The 21,400-nt window shown below is 32.3% G+C and overlaps 2 protein-coding genes across 2 annotated transcripts; both read right to left on the bottom strand.

Moving 5' to 3' along the window:
* Window positions 1-918: 918 nt before the first annotated feature.
* Window positions 919-3,554, bottom strand: LOC107939448 (anaphase-promoting complex subunit 11). The gene is made up of 4 exons (XM_041084846.1): window positions 3,483-3,554; window positions 3,235-3,287; window positions 2,356-2,474; window positions 919-1,346 (listed from the first exon to the last, which is right to left on the bottom strand). Exons 1-4 carry the CDS (start codon window positions 3,552-3,554, stop codon window positions 1,231-1,233), a joined length of 360 nt encoding a protein of 119 aa, XP_040940780.1. The 3' UTR covers window positions 919-1,230.
* Window positions 3,555-5,388: 1,834 nt separating this feature from the next.
* Window positions 5,389-11,790, bottom strand: LOC107939449 (phytochromobilin:ferredoxin oxidoreductase, chloroplastic). Its single transcript, XM_016872780.2, has 8 exons — window positions 10,980-11,790; window positions 9,511-9,627; window positions 8,369-8,463; window positions 7,367-7,460; window positions 7,114-7,245; window positions 6,881-6,985; window positions 5,794-5,844; window positions 5,389-5,705 (listed from the first exon to the last, which is right to left on the bottom strand). The coding sequence occupies exons 1-8, from the start codon at window positions 11,205-11,207 to the stop codon at window positions 5,517-5,519; spliced, it is 1,011 nt and encodes a 336-aa protein (XP_016728269.1). The 5' UTR covers window positions 11,208-11,790; the 3' UTR covers window positions 5,389-5,516.
* Window positions 11,791-21,400: the final 9,610 nt, after the last annotated feature.

The following is a 21,400-nucleotide window of genomic DNA, read 5'->3' as shown; positions in this document are numbered from 1 at the left end:
TTGAGACGGTTAATGACATTTAGGAGAGTTCTTTGAAGGGTTTCAACTCTACTCTCATTAGGAGAATTCATCAGCTGTTGTCACGATTTGGCCATTGGAGTATTTTGCACATATCTATAGAAGATAATTTGGATGCTGATAGCTTGGTAAAGATGGTACATGAGAGAAGGCACAAGTTGCGGCTGTTCGAGGTTCTACCGTTTAGGGAAGGGTTTAAGTTCATGTAGCTAGGTTTTTTATTATCTTTGTCAAAAAAAAAACTACATTTTGTTTAAGAGTAGGGTGCAAGGTTTTTTTTAAATTTAATAATTAAAATATACTTTTACTTAAATTTAATTATAAAATATAGGGAAATTATAATTAATGTCAATTATTAATAAACTTACACTTTGACTACTCAATTTTAGAAAATTACGAGTGTAAATTTATTAATAGTTAAATAATTTTGGATATAGTTTACTCTATGATAAATGGTAACTTAACCACTTAAACAATAATTTTTAAATATTTCAATGACCAACTTAGAACCTTTTAAATTTAGGGACTAAAGTGCAAACGCACTAATAGTTGAACTACCTCAAGGTAATTTACTTAAAAATACATAAAATTAATATTAATATAATTTTTCATTTTTAATGAATTTTAAACTATTTAGGTTCAAATCTCATTAAATATAAATAAATACTGTTAAATAAAATCATTTATTGATACAACCCAAAACCCAAAATTTCATTTCTTGGGTCTTGACTAACACCCATTTCTCCAAAGGACAATGATGTTTGGATCAAGTTCTTGCTTAAGTACCGGCCCAAAAAAAACCATTAAACAGATTGACTCAAGAAACTAACCGAAATACAAGATCAAAGAGTCATTAAACCGATTGAACAACAACTGATATGGAGTACTTGAACCACGTGATTGAACCAAAAATATTTTATTTACTTGAACCGGTCAGACCAGCAAATCGATAGTTTGATCGGTTCCACCACCACTCCGGCTGTGAAATCCCTTTTAACCTTGCTAAAAGGGAGGGTGTTTGACGAATTAAAGGTTGATGGCCATAACTGTTGGCCCATTTTACATGAACCATGTAAGCACAAAACAGAAACAAAACTCATATTTGGTGAATCTATGAATATAGGTAGATCAAAATGAGAAGAGATAAAAAGTGTGTTTTTTTAACAGATAAGCAACATAAGGCATCAATGGTTAAAATATTTATTGGATGAATCATCCCTTGAACTTCCATTCACGACGGCACATCGGACAATGTGCTTGAGAAGTCTGTGAATTAACCCATTTCAGGATGCAATGAAGATGGAAAGCATGGTTGCATGCACCCCAAACTGCAACACAACAACCGATAAACATCGTTAAGTACTAAGAAGATGATGAACTCCAAACATTTACATGTATAATAAGTAAGAAAGCAATGAGACAAAAATGAAAACAATCGAGGTTATTTGGACTCAGGTGTGAGGGTCATATCCCCGTACCTCTGTCCAAGTATATGAATGCTTCAAAAATAAGAAGTAAAGAGTCAAAGCAAAATAGGAGATGAATATGCATTGTATTTGTGAATATACTCGTTCTGTCATATGATTATATAAGCAAACCATGCCTACTATTAGTTCATGTCAAAATACCAAATTTGTATCTTTCTTTGAATCTAAGTTACTCGGACTCGGATGTGAATCTCATGATAGATCTGTGTCCAACAGCAATCTGTTTGATTTTTTCTAAGTTTTCCATATATTTGTTGGATTATATCCTTATACCTATATCTGAATATGTGTCAAATATATCGGACACAAGTACATCAAGCAAGAAGAAGAATGGAACAACATAACTCTTGCATGAACAAAGTGCTACAATCTCATAAAAGTAGAAGTAATTCCTAAAAAGTATATATCAATGAAATCATCATAGAAAAGCAATTCCAAATAGAATCTTAGACCATATATTAATGGGATTTCAAAAAGATTTTTCTTTGCACATGAATGCCATTTAGCAAATTTTAGTAGCATTGTCCTGACAATTGTCCTAGTAGAAAAATGAAAATATTTTAAAAAAGGAGACACATTCACGCTATGGTGCTCCAGCTCTTTTTTTTTCTTGAAGTAACAGTGTCTAGCACATGGATATAGGGATACAACCTCCGAGAGCCTTCCAAATACATAGAAAAATGTAGAAAAATCGGCCTTACCTGTGTCGACACATACCTGAATTTGAATAACATAATGTTCATGAAACCAAAAGGTAAGAACTATTTAAGGGCACAAAATTTCATAGAAACTCTTTTTAATAACGACTCAACAATAAAAGACAATACGATCAGTCAAAGTAAAGACTTACTCAATGGGCAATCATCCCCAGGGAGTTTACAGTCAGAACAACAACCATCAAAGGCCATCCTACAAATTCCACATGTTTCATCTTGGGCATCCCATGTCCATGAAGCAACAGCATGCCATCTGTCATCAAAAGAAAATATAATTAGAGTTTCCTCATCATTAAAAAAACAAGGGTAATTCAACAAAAAAGCATAATTTTTTTTAGTAGCTACATTGGGACGCAAGTGGTAAAGAGTGCTTACTCTGTTTATAGCCAAAAGATATAGGGAGAGAAATAGGTCAAGAGAAAACTGCTTCTTCTAGTAAAAAAAACTGTCATTTTGACCAAAAACAAGTCCAACACTTCATTTTGCTTGAAATAGTCATGTTGGACACATATATGGACATGGTGAGAGGACATGGCTTTGCAAATACATGGAAAAACATAGAAAACAAAGAGCGCATAGCCATGTCAGAAACATACAAGTATCCGAAACTTATACCCGTGTCCAAGTAACATAGCTTAGTAACATTTAACATACATATGATATACTCAAGAATTTAAAAGGTTGAGGAAAAACAAGAAAAAATGCTTTTTGCCATAAATCAAAGATATATACTCAAGAATAACAGAAACCACAAAAGGGGCTATTATTGTGAAATAAATCTTCTTCCGACTCTTCATTTTTCTTTAAGTTCTCATGTCCGATATTTCTAAACATAAGTATGGAAATATGACTTTTCAAATACCCGCCAAATACATGAAATACTTGCAAAAAGGACTGAATAAGCACATGTTGGACACATACACAAAATCCAAGACATGGAATAAACCATTTACTCATAAAAGATTAACAAAAACAATTTTGCTTGAAACACTTTGCATTGAAGACAAGGATACGTAGCAACTTGACTTTCATCTTCTCCTGCAAAACCAAGACCTATGTGAGAGAACTTTCCCCATAAATTATAAATTCATATCAGAATTCAGAACTACTCAAATTTTCACCATTATTGGAACTAAAACAAAATCAGCAATATCCCATGCCCCCTTTCATTCGATATTCATTTCCATTTCTTAAATTTTCTCAGCAACCAAACAGACACCAAACAGTCAAAATTTAACTACATCAGTTCCATGCTAAAGACCTCACTAGCGGTGTGAATAAATTTCACATCAATAGCAGCAGATCGTGGCCGCAAATAACGGAAAATAATCATTATAGAGGCTACAACAGCCCGCCATTTCCGCAAAACCTATACCCTTAAATTAAATTGATGAGACAAATAGTAACGAGCAGTAGGATCGAAAACAGGAAATCAAAATATAGCATAGTGATGAAGATAGACAGATAGCAAATAACTTAAAATCTCTCTATCATGACTGTAAGTGGACATCGAACCTTTTTAGGGTTTAGGGTTTTGAAAATTACCTTATTCAAATTTCCTGCTCCGTCGGAAACTAGAAGACAGAGTGAGCTGCGACAGAGCCGTGGTGAGAGTAGGTCCGGAGTGTTTTTTTTTTTTAACAAAATTAAAATGTTTTGCCCGCTTTGCATTTTTTATATAAATTTAATTATATTAAATAATATATAGGAAAAGTAAATTTACATTTTAGTCGTTCAACTTCAAAGAAGTTACAAAATAGTCACTAAACTCTGAAAGTTTTTATTTAAGTCACTGAACTATTCAAAAAATTTTATTTTATTTATTAAATCTAATTAGCAAGCTTCAAGAGAGAATTCGACGATCAATAAGTGATCAGTACCCATCTATAAGTAGAAAAATATACTTTAGATTTCGAATCAATCTGGGGTCAGTGCCGAAGATTAGAGAAAAAGTTATTTAAATTTTGATTCATGGGTTCGTGATGTTTAAAATTGTTTCATTGAAAAAAAAAAGAATTGAAATATAAAAAGTAAGAGGAATGAGAGATTTCGATTGATATAAGGAATGTGAATAGAGAAAGTCATACAACAGCAATTTAAATAATTTAATAACTTAAATGAAAATTTTTGTATAATTTAAAGATTATTTTGTAACTTTTACTAATAATTTTGCAACAGATATAATTTATCTTATTTTTTATTACTGAGTAATTTTGATTTTGCTTTCCTTGTATTAGTCGGGGAAGAAATTAAAATATAATTAATTTAAGACTTTGAGTTGGCAATAGAAAATAAATATAATTGGCAAAATAATATAGATTAAATAACCTAAATATGATAAATCGATCATTTATTTGTATGTAAAAGATTCTTAATCAGTAACATCAAACTAAATTCAATCAATTAATCAAATATAAAATTGATAATTTATTCAATTAAATAAAAAATTGATAACTTATTTACATAAAATCGAATAAACTAATCAAACATAATTTATTTAATTAAAATCGAAAATCGATAACTTATTCACATAAAATCGTATAAAATAATCAAATATAATTTATTCAATTAAATAAAAATTCAATAATTTATTCTATTTAACCAATGACATAAAATCGAATATAAAATAAATTGCAATCAACGGGTAAACTAAAATCCAAGACAAAATATTTTTATTATTTAAAAAAAATTACATTAATACTAAGTCATCCAATTATAAAAAATTATAAAATAATCACTCAATTATTAATTTTTTTATCACCTAACTATAAAAAGTTACAAAATAATCACTAACTATTCAATTTTATCTTTCCAGTTAGCTAAGGTAAAAAATAAAAACACCTAATTGACAAAAAAAGACAATTAAATAATTAAATGATATTTTTTAACTTTTCAAAATTAGATAACCAAAAGAAAAATCTACTAATAATTGGATGATCATTTTGTAATTTTAATAAAAAAATTACTAATAGTTAAATAACTACTAGTGAAATTTACCCATTATGTAATTATTGTTCAAGCAAAATCGAAAGCCAACCATGTACACATTCGAAAGCCAATTTCTACGGGGGAAACTTCCTTCAATTTTTCAGGCTAATTTTTTTTTTTTTAAGAATTAATGTTGGAATTTTAAAAGCAAGAAAATCACTAAGAAGAACAATTAAATGTACACAAAATCTAGCTATAACATACAACAATTCCTTACATTTGGGAGGTGTATATATGGATTATTATTCGGTACACAGACAGTGAAAAATCAGGGTTAAGAAGCAGGATTACAAGAATCCACAAAAAGTTAGTTTCTCAAGTCATTACCAATAAACTCTCCGTTTTTATCCCAAGGCCGGTTTTCGAAACCCTTACCGATGATGCTTCGTTTCTCGTTTATAGTCCCATCCTCGATGCTGTATTCGGGGAAGTAGTCCAGGAACGTTTTGCTTCCTAGTTCATCAATCCCACTAAAAAGGAAATTTCTCAACAGATCCTACGGATTTTGCATTGATTCATTAGTTAGGTAAAGAACTGGTCACGTTGACCAAAAATCATTAAAGCTAAGTGATTCATGAATATACCTTGGCGAGCTTCTCCCCAATCAACCGTTTTAAAACTCCGTGGCCAGGATCCTGCTTTCATATGAACCAAAAAAGTTGAGAAAATAAGAAACGTTAATGCCTGCAAACTTTTATGATTTCCTGTAAAGGAATGCAGAAGACTCTAATATTATATTTTTTGGGGTTGATTCCGAGCCCGGTTTGGACTTTACCAATAGACACGATTCAACAGTAGCTATATTTGAAAGGCTAAGCCTGAAATTTGGACCTAGGATTGCTCGGCCAAACAAACTTGCCGTTATGGATATGATTCTAAGATAAATATGTTAAGATCGGAGAAGTTAAATGTAACAAAGAGTGTTGAGTCAATCCAAGAAGCGCAAGTGACAAGTATTTAGTTATGTATTAACATATTATAATGGGAATGAGTAACGTTGTGAATGAGACACCGGCATACGCAAACTACACAAGTTTGACTTGAAAAAAAAACTAAAACATAATTCGGTAATTATCAAGCCAAGCTCAAGCTTGACCAAGCCAAGCTATTGATCAAGCCGAATTCAAGCATAATAATACTCGGCTCAAACAGCTAGCAAGCCTTATCGTATTTTCATTTTTTATATTTTTTTAAAATATTTTTATATCATTAAAATACACTATTACCCTTAATCTTAACAGTATTAACCTTAAGCTTAATTATCGAGCTCAAGCTTGAAAACGTATGAGCTTAATTGACTTCTAACTTAAATACAAAAATTAGTAAACAAGATCGAGAAGTTCGATTATATCTCGAGTTTGAATGTTTGATCAAGCTCGAGCAGAGTATCAAATTCTGAATTTTGAGTCCAGCTCGAGCTTGCCAATATTCGGGCTCAGCTCGGGTCGATTACACACCCCTTGGAAAGAGTCAGACAATTTTATCTGCTCTCTTTCAGTTCTCAGACTTAAAAAACTCGATTGCAACAACAATCAATAATTTTATCTTAATTAATGTAATATTTTCTATGTCATGCAAAAATCAACTGTGAAGATCCTATCCAAAGCTAACAGAGATGATAGGTTCATAAAGATGAGACTGTAAGAGAAAGCAAAAATCTGGAATAATAACCTTTTCAGCTCTCCATGTTAGATATCTATGCTGGGCTTCGAGATTGCACGTAATTTGAGATGGATCAGTGTCCTCCACTGCTTGCTCCATTAGCTCCAGCCATGCCTAATAGAGCATCAAGAAGTAAGAAAACTAAGCACAGTTTCCAAAAGATAATGTATCGATAATGCCAATTATCATTTGTAATTTATATCATCAGGCAATGACTGCATTTCTCAGAAGAATAACCGTACCTTGTAGTATTCCATGAATGCGGAATATAGAACTTCGTGTTTAGAATTGCTCGAACTAAACTTGGTCCATATCACTATCGGTGAGAAGAACTTTATAGATTCACTCGTAAGCTTTCCTCCCCAAGGTAAAAGCTGCATAAAATCTGTGTTCAGTCATCACTGATACATATTTTAGAGAATCGATAAAACTGATATAAACAATTATCAATATCTGGGTTTACCATAACATGCCAGTTCCAAGCATCTCATTTACCTCGGTATACTTCAGACCTAGAGGCAATAAGTGGTCATAGTACTTTTCCTTGTAGTCTCTTCGACTAGTGACATCGTGCAAAGGATTTAGGTCCCTATAAGTGATTAACATAGGGTAAGTTCCAAAGTCATGATTCATAAGAGCCACACACAATCCAAGAATGAAAATTCTAAGGTCTTTGTGAATTATTTGTCAAACATTTCAAGTATAATTAATACTAATGCACAAACAAACAGGAAACCTACACTCATGTGATCAACATGAATGTTAGATCATAAAGATGGTCTAGCAATCTGGCTTGTTATCTCGATTCTTGCCTTTCCTTTCTCATTTCAGACAAAGGAAACGGAGAAGTATCGGAAATTCTAAACAAGTAATCAAAGCCAGACACTGGTGGTTTTACTTGCAGCCGCAACATCTTGCAATGCCTATCAAATGGTTCTACTTCCATCACGTCCCTTCAATGCGCCTAATTAGGACCGACATAGTATATCTGATAAATCCAAATTTTAACAAATTGAAGAATTTAAGTTCATGCTCTATTCAAATTGACTTTGCACTTTTTGATGTGCTATGTGTACCATTAGAATGTCAAGTGATGTGGAGAACCTAATAGAAACTGAAACTGGATTTCTTGTTTCTTTTCGTTATCCACCTTGGGCAACATAACAAAAAAACACGTTCCACTATGCTAGGGCTGGGTGGATATATCTGCTACACGAGAATTACTAAAGTACTGAGCATTTGAAAAATATAGACTCACTGGGGGCGAAGCCAGAATATCGCTTTAGGGGGCTAGACATGAATCATAAATTTGGGGAGGGGGGCAAAGAGCAATTTTAGCATTATACTAATTTGTAATTTCATATATTTTGGAGGGTCTAAATGACCAATTTACCATTTGTAGGAGGGGGCCAAGGCCACTGCCTACCCCCCTTGTCTATGCCCCTGATCTTGCCACTCATGTTCTACAAATAATGAAAGAAAATAAACAAAACTTACAACACGACTATGTTCATGTTAGCAGTAGTGAAGAAGTTGCCACAAAATATGGGTAGATCAAATTCTGGTTTCGGAAAGGCAGCAAAATCTAATACCTGCCAAGATAAAGATGGAACAAAGTTAGCATTAACAAAAACATAAACCATACTAGATTATGACAAACCCGCGATGTGGGTGAAAAAATTTATGTAAGAAATATATTTATAAAAAATTTATTTAAAAACAAATGAGACTTTAGATGAAATAGTAAAGTTGAGATATTGAGAGCTATGATGTCTCAGGCACAAATCCTGTCATATGTATAATTTTTTTAGCTTTCATATAAAAATATAAAAAGACAAAAAAAAAAAAAAACCCTCATAGTAATTTCTTACTTTGTAAAAGGAATGGGTTTTTGGTAATTTCCTAACTGAGTTAAGGCCTGATTGATAAGTAACATCAGCTTAGTCAAACACTTAAAGAATAGTATAGATTATGTACCAAAAAATCTACAGAAAAAAAAAAAAGGAACCAAGGATTCTACTAGAGAAATAATCTCTAGAACTATCTTGGTCATACAAAAGATCTCAACAGCCATAGAGAGAGCATCTATGGTCAAACAAAAGATCTCAACCCTGCATTACTTGTCATAGAACTGGTTTCTTATTCTTCGTTTCTACATAAGACCTCGATCAGCTTTTGGGACAAATTCCATACACTAATATGGTCTCTGAAATAATGTATTACATCGTATCTTCAGAGCATAAATCTTGTTTTTAATTGCTCTTTGTTAAAAAAATTGAACTTTCACATTTCTAAAGACTCCACAGATCAAGAATGCAATAAAATACAGCACGACAAGACCAATGTTTGGAAAACTAAAGACTAAGGCTTTTACAAAACTCGAGAGATTAAGAAATATATAAACAATGAGAGTCAAATTGCTGCTTGTGTACTTCTAATGAGTTATATGAAGAACTTACTACAGTGATCATGAGAAATATGTCAAGAATATATCCGAGATAATAACAAGTTGTAACGAGTACAAAAAGTATAAGAAGAAAACCTTCTTTTTTTTGCTTTTCAAGTTGTAAAACCCAGCAGTGTCTTAATGCTGATTTAATGACTCGAAACATTAAAGGTAATGAATTAGAAGATAATACCTGCATAGCTTCACCTTCAATGCTCATACTTCTAAGTAGTCTGATTTTGGGAGTTTCGAATGATAACATTTCAAGCCTTGTTTGTTCATCCATTGCGATCATAGAACCATATTTTTCCTGAAGTGACATAAAATATTTAGATTGCAATAAAAGCAGAAAAAATCAACATTAAATCAAGAATTCACATAAACGAGAATATATATGTATCAGTATGTCAATTGTAGCAATGCTCATCACAACATTAAAAAACAACAAAGTTAGTGGAAGCAAGAAATATTGGACTAGCTCAAAATCTTTATGTGTCTAGTTTGAAGCTAACACTTTGGTTCCGTGAGAAACCCCTAAAAATTGAACTCGGCAAGCTTAATTTTCGGATTTTGGGCTAATCCAATGATAACAGCCAAAAACTTCATGCTTTGAAATAAAAACCCTAAAGAACTATTGCCATCAAGTGCTCCATGTAAACTAAATTCTCGCTCATTCTTATCAATAAAAAGGCATGAAAAGGCATGACGAATTGCAAGTATCGAGCAGCAAGAACCTTGTGCTCCAGTAGGACCAGTACAGGATCCTGAAATGTTTCTGCTATTTTTCTTTTCAAGCAAAATTAACTCAAATACCAGATAGTATAAACACATGGTCCATTCTTAAAGGCATTATTTTAATCCAATGTATGTGACAATAAATGGCCATTCTTGCGTGGAGTGATTTCTGACTTTTTCAAGAGAAGTCTTCAAAGTGACGTCTGCCTAGAGCCGGATGACCCCTCAACACGTCTGGTATTGTCCCAGGCCGGAGTTTTGTCTCCCAACTCCGTTGAAAGCCTGAGCTGGAGACAGGGATCATGGAGCAGGAGCGTCTAGTTGGATCGGACCATGCGCCACCAAGGAAATGGTGCCCATTTTCATCAATTCGAGCTCTCGACAGAGTCGGGAAACAAAAACCCGACCTGGAACAACACCGAACGTGTTGAGGGATCCTCCACCTCCGGACAGACAACACTTCGAAGACTCCTCCCATAGGAATCGAAAATCCCTCAAGAATTCTAAACCAGAATAAACGAGATGAAAGAAATTTTCCCTATGGAAAAATCAAAAAATCAATCCTACTTCATGAATTAAGTGGAGTAATAATTTGTGAAGATATTGCCAAAAGTATACTCCATAATACATATCAGTAATGTTCCTCAACGAAACATCGACTAGACACAAAATGTATAGCAAAACACATTTCAACATGGAAATTAGATAAAAGTAACACAAATTATTCATCCATATAGTACTGTATGTCTGCATCAGTAACTCTAACCTAAAAATCCCATAGATTTAAACCCAAAAAAAACCTCCAAACTGAAAAGGCTAAGAGCATATATAGTAAACACAACACTAAACCCAAAAAAAATAACCCATAAATTCTCATTAAAAGGTTCAAAAAAAAAGAAAGAAAAAAAAAGCACAGAACCCATTTACCTGTAGAGGAGAAGGAAGCAAAAGGGTATGTCGTTTAGTTTCATTAAGAGCAAAATGAATGAAGTTCTGGTAAGAAATTGCAGAGACTTGAAGCAAACAATGCATTTTCTTCTTCCTTTTACTCCACTGAGAGTTACCATTGTAGTTAATGGTCATTAATGGCGGACGAGGTTTCAACATTAAGCTTAAACTTAAGCTTAATGACGATGAAAAAGAACAACAATCCATTTTTCTTTTGAAAAAGAGTAAAAAAGAAATGAAAAAAAAACTAAGGATTCATTACATTTTGGGTTGAGTTCATGATTTTTTTTTTAAATGTGATTTTCTAGAACTGGAAAGTTTTTTTTCATTCTTTTCTATGGCTATTTAAAATGAGGATCTTTGGGTTTTCGCCACGTGTACTGAAAAAAAGCACCATCATCTCACAAAGCACGTGGAGGTAGCCCCACCATTAAGTCTCCGTGGTATCACCGACGGCGAGTTCATGAACTTCCTCCGCCGGCGCTATGCTGAAATATCGATACCGTCAATCTTCTCCGACCTCATGAGAAAAGGGATGGCGCCGTTTCTCGCCATCTCGACAGTAACAACAACGAAAAAACAAAACTGGAGCTAAATTAAAAGAAGGCGAAAATTTTTATATGGTGCTAATGTAGAGGGTCTGAGTGTTGATGGTTATGATGGCGGATGGAACAGCCGATTCGGCGATCGGGGCAGCTAACCTTACCGGAATTCTAGTCGGATCGCACATGGACTTAACTCGGGTAAGGAATTTCACAAGTTTTCGTAATTTTAAATAAAGATATAAGTCTTAAAAGATGAGTTATAAAAAATAAGTTCAGTAATTTATTCGAGTGTTATCTCGTCTAGCCTAAATTTGTTTTTTTTAAATATTTTGGATCAATTATTATATTAAATTAATATAATATATAAATATTTGAGAGTTAAAATTATTATTATATCAATTTTAAAAATAATTATATTATCTCCTCGATAATCATTTAACCATTAATAATAAAAAATTTTAAAATCAAATAATTGAATTATCATTTAGTTGTGAATTATTATTGTTAAACCTTATTTGTTTTACATTGACTTTTAAAATTTTATTTTAACTTAAAATTATTAATCTTTTAATATCATGGACCAAAACAAAAATTTATTAATAATTAGATGATTAAAATAGAAATTTATTAATAATTGGGTGACTATAAATATAGTTTACCCTTTAAAAATGTTTGATTGTGTCATGTATCTAGATCTAATCATAGGTTAGGCTTCCGATCGAAGCCCAAATACGTCCTAAATTTAAAAATATTTAAACAAAAATATTAAGTTCGAAAAACAAACTCAAGAAAAAAAATGAGACTCGTTTAAAATCTGGGCTGACCCGTTTTCTTTGTTTCTAATATAATGTATTCAGTTTTATATATATTATATAATTTATAACATATAAAAGCTAAATCTTTAGTAATATATAATACTAAAATATAAATATTTTTTTAAATGTTAAGATAATTATTTATAAAATTTTAATAAATAATAATATATAATTATGGGAAACTACACTAAATGTCATTAAATTATTAGTAAATTTACGTTTTGGTCATTAAACTATTCGAAAGTTTTCATTTAAGTCTCTAAACTATTTTAAAATTTTATTTTAGTCACTAAACTATTTTTTTTAAGTCTAGCTAATGAGCACCAAGCGACTATACGATCAGTGTCAAAAATTATTAAGTCCAAGTTGATTTAACGATCAGTGTCAAAAATTAGACAAGAAAAGTGTTTGGAATTTGGTTCACAAATTTATGATGTTCAACGTTGTTTCTTGGATCCCATCCAACAACTCATCGCAAGTTAACTGATCTTCTAGACTTAAAAAATAGCAGATTCGATGGATTTAAGTTAATAAATTTTACCACATTTGTACATGTATCATTGTTAACAAATTACTAGTGTCACGGGCTGTATATCAAAGCTTGTGACCATTGCGCACAAAACGTCCCATAGAAGTCAACAAATGGGGCTCATTTGACCCACAGGAACTAACCCGATTCGCAAGACCCATATAGAAATTCATCTACTTGAAGCCTTGGTGGCTTAGTGTGTAATAGCCCGATTTAGGCTTAGTCAGAACAGTGGTTTCGGGACCACAAATCCGACGAAAAAAAAAATGTAATGGCTTGAATTTTCAGAGGTGTCGGAACGGTGATTCAAGATCACTAAATTCGACAAATGGGTAGAAAATATTATTAATTTAGTAAGTATAAGTTAAATATGAAGTTAGGAAAATTTTTGAAATAGTGAATAGTGCACTAGAAATAAATATTAAAATAATTAGAATCGAAATGAGGTATCAAGACCTCGGGGATTTTAAACTGAGCCATAAATATTTTTATAAATATTTATGGAGTGTTAAAAAGTTAGTATTAAAGTTTCGTTAAGAAATTTTAAAGTTCCGATAATTAATTGAACTAAAAGGACTAAATTGTAACAAATGAAAAATTTTGGGAAATGATTAAATAGCTTAAATGATAAAAGGAAGAGGGCTTAAAAGGCAAATAGACCCAAGGTCTATTTGGGCTGGACGGCAGAGGCATGAAATCAGCAAGAAAGTAAGGAGAATTAAGGGCAAAATTGGAAAATTGCAAAATTTGCTTAATAAAGTTAGGACCCAAGTGGAATTATCTAGATTTCTCTTCATTTTTCTGAATTCTCATCAGCTAAAACACCATGGAAGGGCTTCTTCAAGCTGGTTCTTCATATTTTTATTACAAGTAAGTTCAATTCTTGACTATCTCTTGAAATTTTTGTATTTTTATGACTTTTACAACTAGGCCCACTTGTTAAATCCATTAGTTTTTTATTTTATGAAAGAAGTTAAAAGTTGATATGAATATGTGCTGGAAGTATATGATGATTTAGCATGAAATTAGAGCTTTAAATTGTTCATATGCTGATTTTATTGAAAGAATTGAATAGAAAGTGAATGTTTGGGACCTAATAGTAAAAGAGTTTGAAGATAGAGTTATATGTGGAAATTCTGAATTTCAATAGTTGTGTAACAACTTATAATGTCTAGTAAAGTACTAATTGAGAAAATTAGATTAATTGAGGGGTTAATTGAGAAAGAACCGAATTGTATAAACTGTGAAATTTGGGGCGAAATGGAAATCAACATTTTACACTAAAGCAGTTTTGGACAGCAGCAGTAGTGTAACTTTGAAAAATCACCAAAAATTGTATAGATTGAATTAGAGGATGAATAAAATATGAAACTAAAGCTTATTGAGTCTAGTTTCTTATAAAAGAAATGATGTGAGCAATGGAATTGTAAATCATGAGATATAATAGATTTTGTGAGACAAGGTCAGAATGAATTCGGGTTCCCCTGTTCTGACTTTGGAAAATCATTAAAAATTGTACAAAAATGATTATGAGTTATAGTTTATATGGTTAGAATCCTTAATGAGTCTATTTTTAGAAGAAACAAGCTAAAACATCATCCGAATTCTGTACAATGAGATAATTAATTTTTAGTGAAGAGTGGTCGGAACTGTCAGACAGCGAAACAGGGGAAACTTTAAAGAATAAACTGTACTATTTGTCTGAACCAAAAATTATGAAAATTTTATGGTATGAAGATATGTGAGTCTAGTTTCAGGGAAAATTAACGGATCTTAATTTGGAGCTCTGTAGCTCCGGATAAAAATAATTTAGTGACTCTGACTCGGATAAACAGCTTTGAATATACATGTTAGTGAATATTGAAATTATGGTTAATGTTGTTTAAGTGTGTTATACACATTAAGGATGTGGAATGGAGAGGAGGAGGAGGAAAATTGGGAAATATATGAATGATTCGTGTATAAATGGTCATATGTTTGATTATAACTCATAAACGATGAAATATGAATGATGCTTATTTTTGTGCATTATTGATCATGGTTTAAGCTCATGTGTGAAAATAAAGTTTCATAGTATGTGTGTATGGTATATTCAGTATATGATTTGGCATGAAATAATACCATGAATGGTTTATGAATTAACACATGTTGGTAAGCCTGATATATGAATAAATGATCAAATTGAGCGGAACGCCGGATTTGAGTACTTCTGATCAAGTGACAAAGTGATAAGTGGTAGCTTTAGCTACACTTATCTGATCAAGTGACAAGTGGAAAGTGATAAGTAATAGCTTCGGCTATACTTATCTGATCAAGTGACAAAGTGATAAGTGATAGCTTCGGCTACACTTATCTGATCAAGTGACAAGTGAAAAGTGATAAGTGATAGCTTCGGCTATACTTATCTGATCAAGAGACAAAGTGATAAGTGATAGCTTTAGCTACACTTATCTGATCAAGAGACAAAGTGATAAGTGGCTACACTTATCTGATCAAGAAACAAAGTGATAAGTGGCTACACTTATCTGATCAAGAAACAAAGTGATAGGTGGCTACACTTATCTGATCAGGGACAAGTGATAAGTGATCATACGTAAGACCATAGTTATACTATGGCAAAGTGAAAGTGAAGTACTCAATTTTTCGTGACCGTTCCCTAATTTGATTAAGGATGGTAAGTGACAAATGGGCCCAAAAGAATTAAAGTAAATGGATAAGTGGTAGTGTATTTATATCAGGACGATGTTGTTATTCAAACTAAAGTGATATTTTCATTGCTAAATTGAGAATTTCATAAATGTGTTATTGAATGGTATAATCAATAAACATTGAGTTAAATGGTAAATACGTATTAGTTTTGAATTTGATGTCATTGAATTGTACGTGAATTAAATGGAAATTGCTAGTGATATGATTTAAATTATGAGCATGAGAAATTGCGAATTGAATGAAATGGAAATGAAGCATTAAATTGCATGAGTATGTATCGGGTCTCGCAGGCCCTAATTATTATGATTATAATATTTTGAAGATATATTGTGAAAAGTTATAGAAATATGTTAATTATTTTGAAAGTTTTAATTTTGATGAAATTTTATAACTCGGTTAAATACGTTTACAAGTGTATGTGTTTTGGTAATGCCTCGTACCCTATTCCGGTGTTGGATACGGGTAAGGGGTGTTACATAGTGAAACACTCTAATAAAACTAAAGTTACTAGGATAAATAGTGTAAATCCTAAAAGGATAAGATTGTATATATTTTAAATCCCTTAAAACTCTCAATTATAGATAGGCTCTAATCTCGACCGTCGATGTAAATCAATCTGTACGGTTGGTTTTGGGGAGCTCAACTATAAATAGAGATATCCCCTCATTTATATTCACTCTGTAATCCCCTCACCCGTATCCAACGCCGGGACAGGGTTCGAGGCGTTACCAGACTTAAACATTCACAACAAGTAAAACCGGGCCACAAAATTATCACCAAAAATTAAAACATCTCGAACACATGCATGTCGTCCTTTATATAGGTCTTCGAAACCTATAACATACATTGGAATGGTTCGGTACTAAACCAAAAACTTTGAAAATCTTTGGGCAACTTAACTAAATTTTCTTGCTTCAGAGAGTTACACGCCTATGTGGAATTGGACCATGTGGTCACACACGTCCATGTAGCTTGGGACACGCCTGTGTCCTGTGCCCATGGAGCTCTCTGTCCATTTGGTCATGAATAAGTTAGGGTCACACGGCTTAAGTCACACGGCCAAGGCACGCACTCGTGTGCTTAAGCCGTGTGTCTCACACGTCCTAGACACACGCACGTGTATCTATCTGTGTGGACAATTTCAAGGCTATTTTCCAAGCCAATTGTCACCCTTAATTACCTACATACACTTATACATTTTCACAGCAGTTGACGTGGCATATTTGAGTAATTATATATCCACAAACAAGACACAATCATGGTATTCTCACAACAACACATAGCATATTACCAACCATGCATGGCAAACAAACATATACACATCACCAATATCAAACATAACATGAATAGCTATATTTATAAGTCAGAATCATTAGCTCATTAAAGACCAATATATTTGGCCAAATTATAATAACACATGCTATAAAACTAGGTCCCTATACATGCCATTCACTTGATAATTCTAGCATATTTGTTTATACTCTCAAGGTGTTGGCTTGATAGTGTGATGCTGCCTCCGACGATTCTCCAACCCCGAGTTAACCTAACAGCATTAAAAGAAATGGAAAGGAGGGGGTAAGCTTTACGCTTAGTAAGCTCGCATGAAAATAATAAGCAATTTACTAATATGCTTTCCATAGTAAAACTATCCCGATTGTACATTTTTACACATGTTCTGGTTAAGCTATTTTCTTAAGTCACAGTCACTAAATCATTTATATTTGGAGCTACGAAAATTCAAATTAAGACCCGTAAATTTTCACAGAAACTAGACTCATATATATTTCCACCATAAAATTTTCAGAATTTTTGGTCTAGCCAATAAGTATAGTTTATTATTTAAAGTCTCCCGTGTTTTGCTATTTGACAGATTCGACCTTTCTTTACTAAAATTTAATTATCTTATAGTACAAGAGTCGGGTAATGTTCCCATATCTTTCTTCTGAAATTAGACTCATTAAGGATTTCGGTCATATGAATTTTAACTCATAATTATTTTTGTACAATTTCTAGTGATTTTCCAAAGTTGAGACAGGGGAGTCTGGAATCACTCCGACTCTATCTCACAATAATTCAAATATCTCATGATACAGAATTCTTTTGCTTTCACCATTTTCCTTTATGTGAAACTGGACTCATTAAGATTTAATTTCATATTTTATTAAACTTCTAACTCAATTTCCACTTTTTTTAGTGGATTTTCAAAGTCGAACCAATGCTGCTGTTCAAATCTGTTTTGGTACAATATAATGATCATTATCACAAGTTTGTCATAGAAATTATTCTCATAAATATCACTCATTCATTTGCACTCTCTTCACAAGTCCATTTCATTTCACATGTCAAACATGTACTCATGAGTTTCGAGTACGTACCTGTGCTATCTCTTAGCACAACCACTCATGCCAACAGGACAATCATATGCATCATATTAGTATCAACTAAGTATAGATGAGTTTATCATACCATTTTTCTTTATATCACTATATATGTCATTACCGCTGAATTATTGAATTTCTGATGGACCTTTTCTTTTCCAATTGTACACTCAAGGTGTACGTTTCTTTCTGAGTGGTACATACAAAGTATACATTTCCTTTTCATATGGTATACACAAAGTATACCCTTCCTTTTCATATGGTATACACAAAGTATACATTTCTTTTTCATATGGTACACACAAAGTATACCTTTCATTTTCAAGTGTACACACAAAGTGTACATAACCTTTTCATGTGGTATACACAAAGTGTACATAACCTTTTCATGTGGTATACACAAAGTATACCTAACCTTTTCACATTCGATAGCCAAAGCTATCCCTTTTTACATTCGATAGCCGAAGCTATCCCTTTTCACATTCGATAGTCGAAGCTACCACTATTCACTGATCAGGTAGCTGAAGCTACCACTTTTCACTGATTAGGTAGCCGAAGCTACTACTTTTCACTGATCAAGTAGCCGAAGCTACCACTTTTCACTGATCAGGTAGCCGAAGCTACCACTTTTCACATTGTACACACAAGGCGTACATTTCCTTTTCATAATGAGATCAAAAGATTATCCTTTAGGGATAACCTTATTGCAACATATGCAAGATCTTATATTATCGGTAATCACTAATTTTTTTTAAATATTACATCCCATCAAATTTCTATTAACATCAAATTCAATACAATTATAACAAATTATATTTCATGTATATCAATAATATCATGAATAATAGGCTTATTAAATCACGCGAACTTACCTCGGATCTATAAATGGCAATTTACCGTTCTAGTCCATAACCTTGTATTTTCCCTATTTAAGCCCAAATCTTGATTTCCTTGATCTATAATATCATATTTAGCCTAATAATTAGTCACACTATTCATATGGGTCTAAAAATCATATTTTTACAAATTTTTATTTTGACCCCTAAACTTTTGCATATTTGCACTTTTGCCTCAAAGTTCGAAAATTAAACTTCTTCCTATTTTATTATGTTTTATGACATGTTGATCATTTTCCCCTTCTATGGAAACATCAAATTCTCACTCTAACATGTACGTATGAACATTAGGTATTTTTACCGATTATGTCGTTTTACTCGTTTTCACGTAAAATCGATTAGCAAAAGTTGTTTAACACAATTTCAAGCTTCATATTCTGCCATTAAACATAAAAATACATGCATATCATTCATGGGTAAATTTTTAGACATAAATCCTAGCTCAAAAAAATGGTAGAAATGAACAGATCATGTTACCGAGATTTCAAAAATACATAGAACATTAAAAACGGAGCTCACAATCACTTACTATTAAGCTTGGAAGCTTGGCCAAACCCTAACCATTGCTGCTCTTGGTACATTCTGCTGTATCAAGAAGAAAGGGACACATTTGGGGTTTAAAATTTGTCTTTTAATTCATTTTACCCTTAAATGACCAAAATGCCCTTTTTACTATTCTTTCAAAATTTACCCAACCAAGACCATTTTTATCCAAAAAATTTATATGATGGTTTAATTATCATTTAATGACCTCCCATTTAAAATTTCATGACAATTAGACACCTCTAACGTATAAAAAAACAACTTTTGCATTTTTTACAATTTAGTCCTTTTTTTCTAAATTGAGTGCCCAAACATAAAAATTTTCGAACGAAATTTTTAAAAAATCATTCTGTGAAATCGTAAACCATAAAAATATAATAAAAATAAAAATTTCCTTATCGGATTTGTGGTCCCGAAACCACTGTTCCGACTAAGCCCAAAATCGGGATGCTACACACTCAGTTGTAAACCTTCAAAGTAATAGAATCCTTTTGAGAATATTTAATGAAACACTTGACGTGTTATTTTCCTTTTATTTTTCTATTCTTTGTTGCTCTTTCGATTCAAGTTTACTTCTGCTTTGCTTCGGTGCTTTAGAGAGTTTTCGCAATAATTCTCTTATTTAGAGAGTAGGCTAACTTAGGCAATATTTAAATCTGAGAAATTGCCTAAGGGCTCACGATTTGCTAGATGAAAGGTTTAGCCCCATAACACTAGTCGTCTCTTAGTTGTATTCTGACTATAATAAATAAGTCACTTTATTACTCTCTCAATATTAACCAACAAAAAATTTGAGAAAAAATAATCATTAATATTAATAGCAAATTTTCTATTTGAAGTAAAGACTTTAATTAATGAAAAATAGCTAGCGGTTGCAATACCATAGTGACATAGCTCTAAAGTGAATCTCTAAGACGTCGATCAGCAACACATAACAACAAAAATCCAAAGCAAGGAGCAACAAATCCTTTTTATTTTCGACTTATTTCTCGTGTTTTAGTAGGTGCAAGACAGACTAAGCAGTGAATACACCAATATTGTTTTTCTTTTCATTTAATTATTTTGAGTTGAGTTAGATTGCATTTTCTCCAATCCATTAAAGAAAAGGCAATTTAGTCATTGTACTATTAAAAATTCTATTCATTTTACTATTAAAACCTGGTCCTATCCATTTTACTATTAAAAACTGGTCTCCGTACGCTTACGTGATGTACACATGGCATGCGCTGTGTAATTATCTAGTTATTTCGTCTGCCATGTCAGTTTTTAGCAACATAAATGCATAATTTTTTAACAGAAATGAGTAGTTTTCTTTTTGATCTGTCGTACAATGGATTTAGGTTGGAAAAGATATATATATATATATTGTTTAACCTAAGAAATTTGTAAAAAAGAAAAAAAAATCAATTGAATCAATTTTTTATTTGTTCTTTCAATTCACGATTTGCGATCTAATCATAGTTTATAGTGGTTTGCAAGTTGACCGATTCACATCCTTACTTTAGACCGGCATACCAGTCAATCTGGTTTCAATAATATTGATGGGAATGGTCAATAATCAATTATTGGAAAACTACATGAGTCTGTCAATGCCACACATCAACTAAAGCAATAGGAGAGAGTGGTGTAAAATTTGCAAAAGTTCCATTTCAAAAATTGAAGGGAAATGACCAAACATGTTGCACATCACGCTAACAAAGCATCACAGGGGCAAGAAGACGTGAATGCTTCATTTTAGAAGAGAACGAGTGGGACTTACACAGGTCATACATTGGTTGTTACAATGTGAAAGGTGAAATAGCTAAATTTTGGAAATGCGAGATAGATCTAGTCGTGTTATGTAGTTTTTTTACTAGTTATTGCAGGTCACTATTTGCGATCCAACAGTGTTCATAGCTTAATCAATTCTCACCCTTACTTCAGTTCGATTAACCCGCATGTTTCAAGTTTGACCAGTTGATTCGGTTTTGACAAAATTGGCGAGA

This window comes from Gossypium hirsutum, chromosome A13, assembly GCF_007990345.1.
Source record: "Gossypium hirsutum isolate 1008001.06 chromosome A13, Gossypium_hirsutum_v2.1, whole genome shotgun sequence".
Taxonomy (NCBI): domain Eukaryota; kingdom Viridiplantae; phylum Streptophyta; class Magnoliopsida; order Malvales; family Malvaceae; genus Gossypium; species Gossypium hirsutum.
Note: the sequence above shows the minus strand (reverse complement) of the source record. Positions and strands in the feature narration are given on the sequence as shown.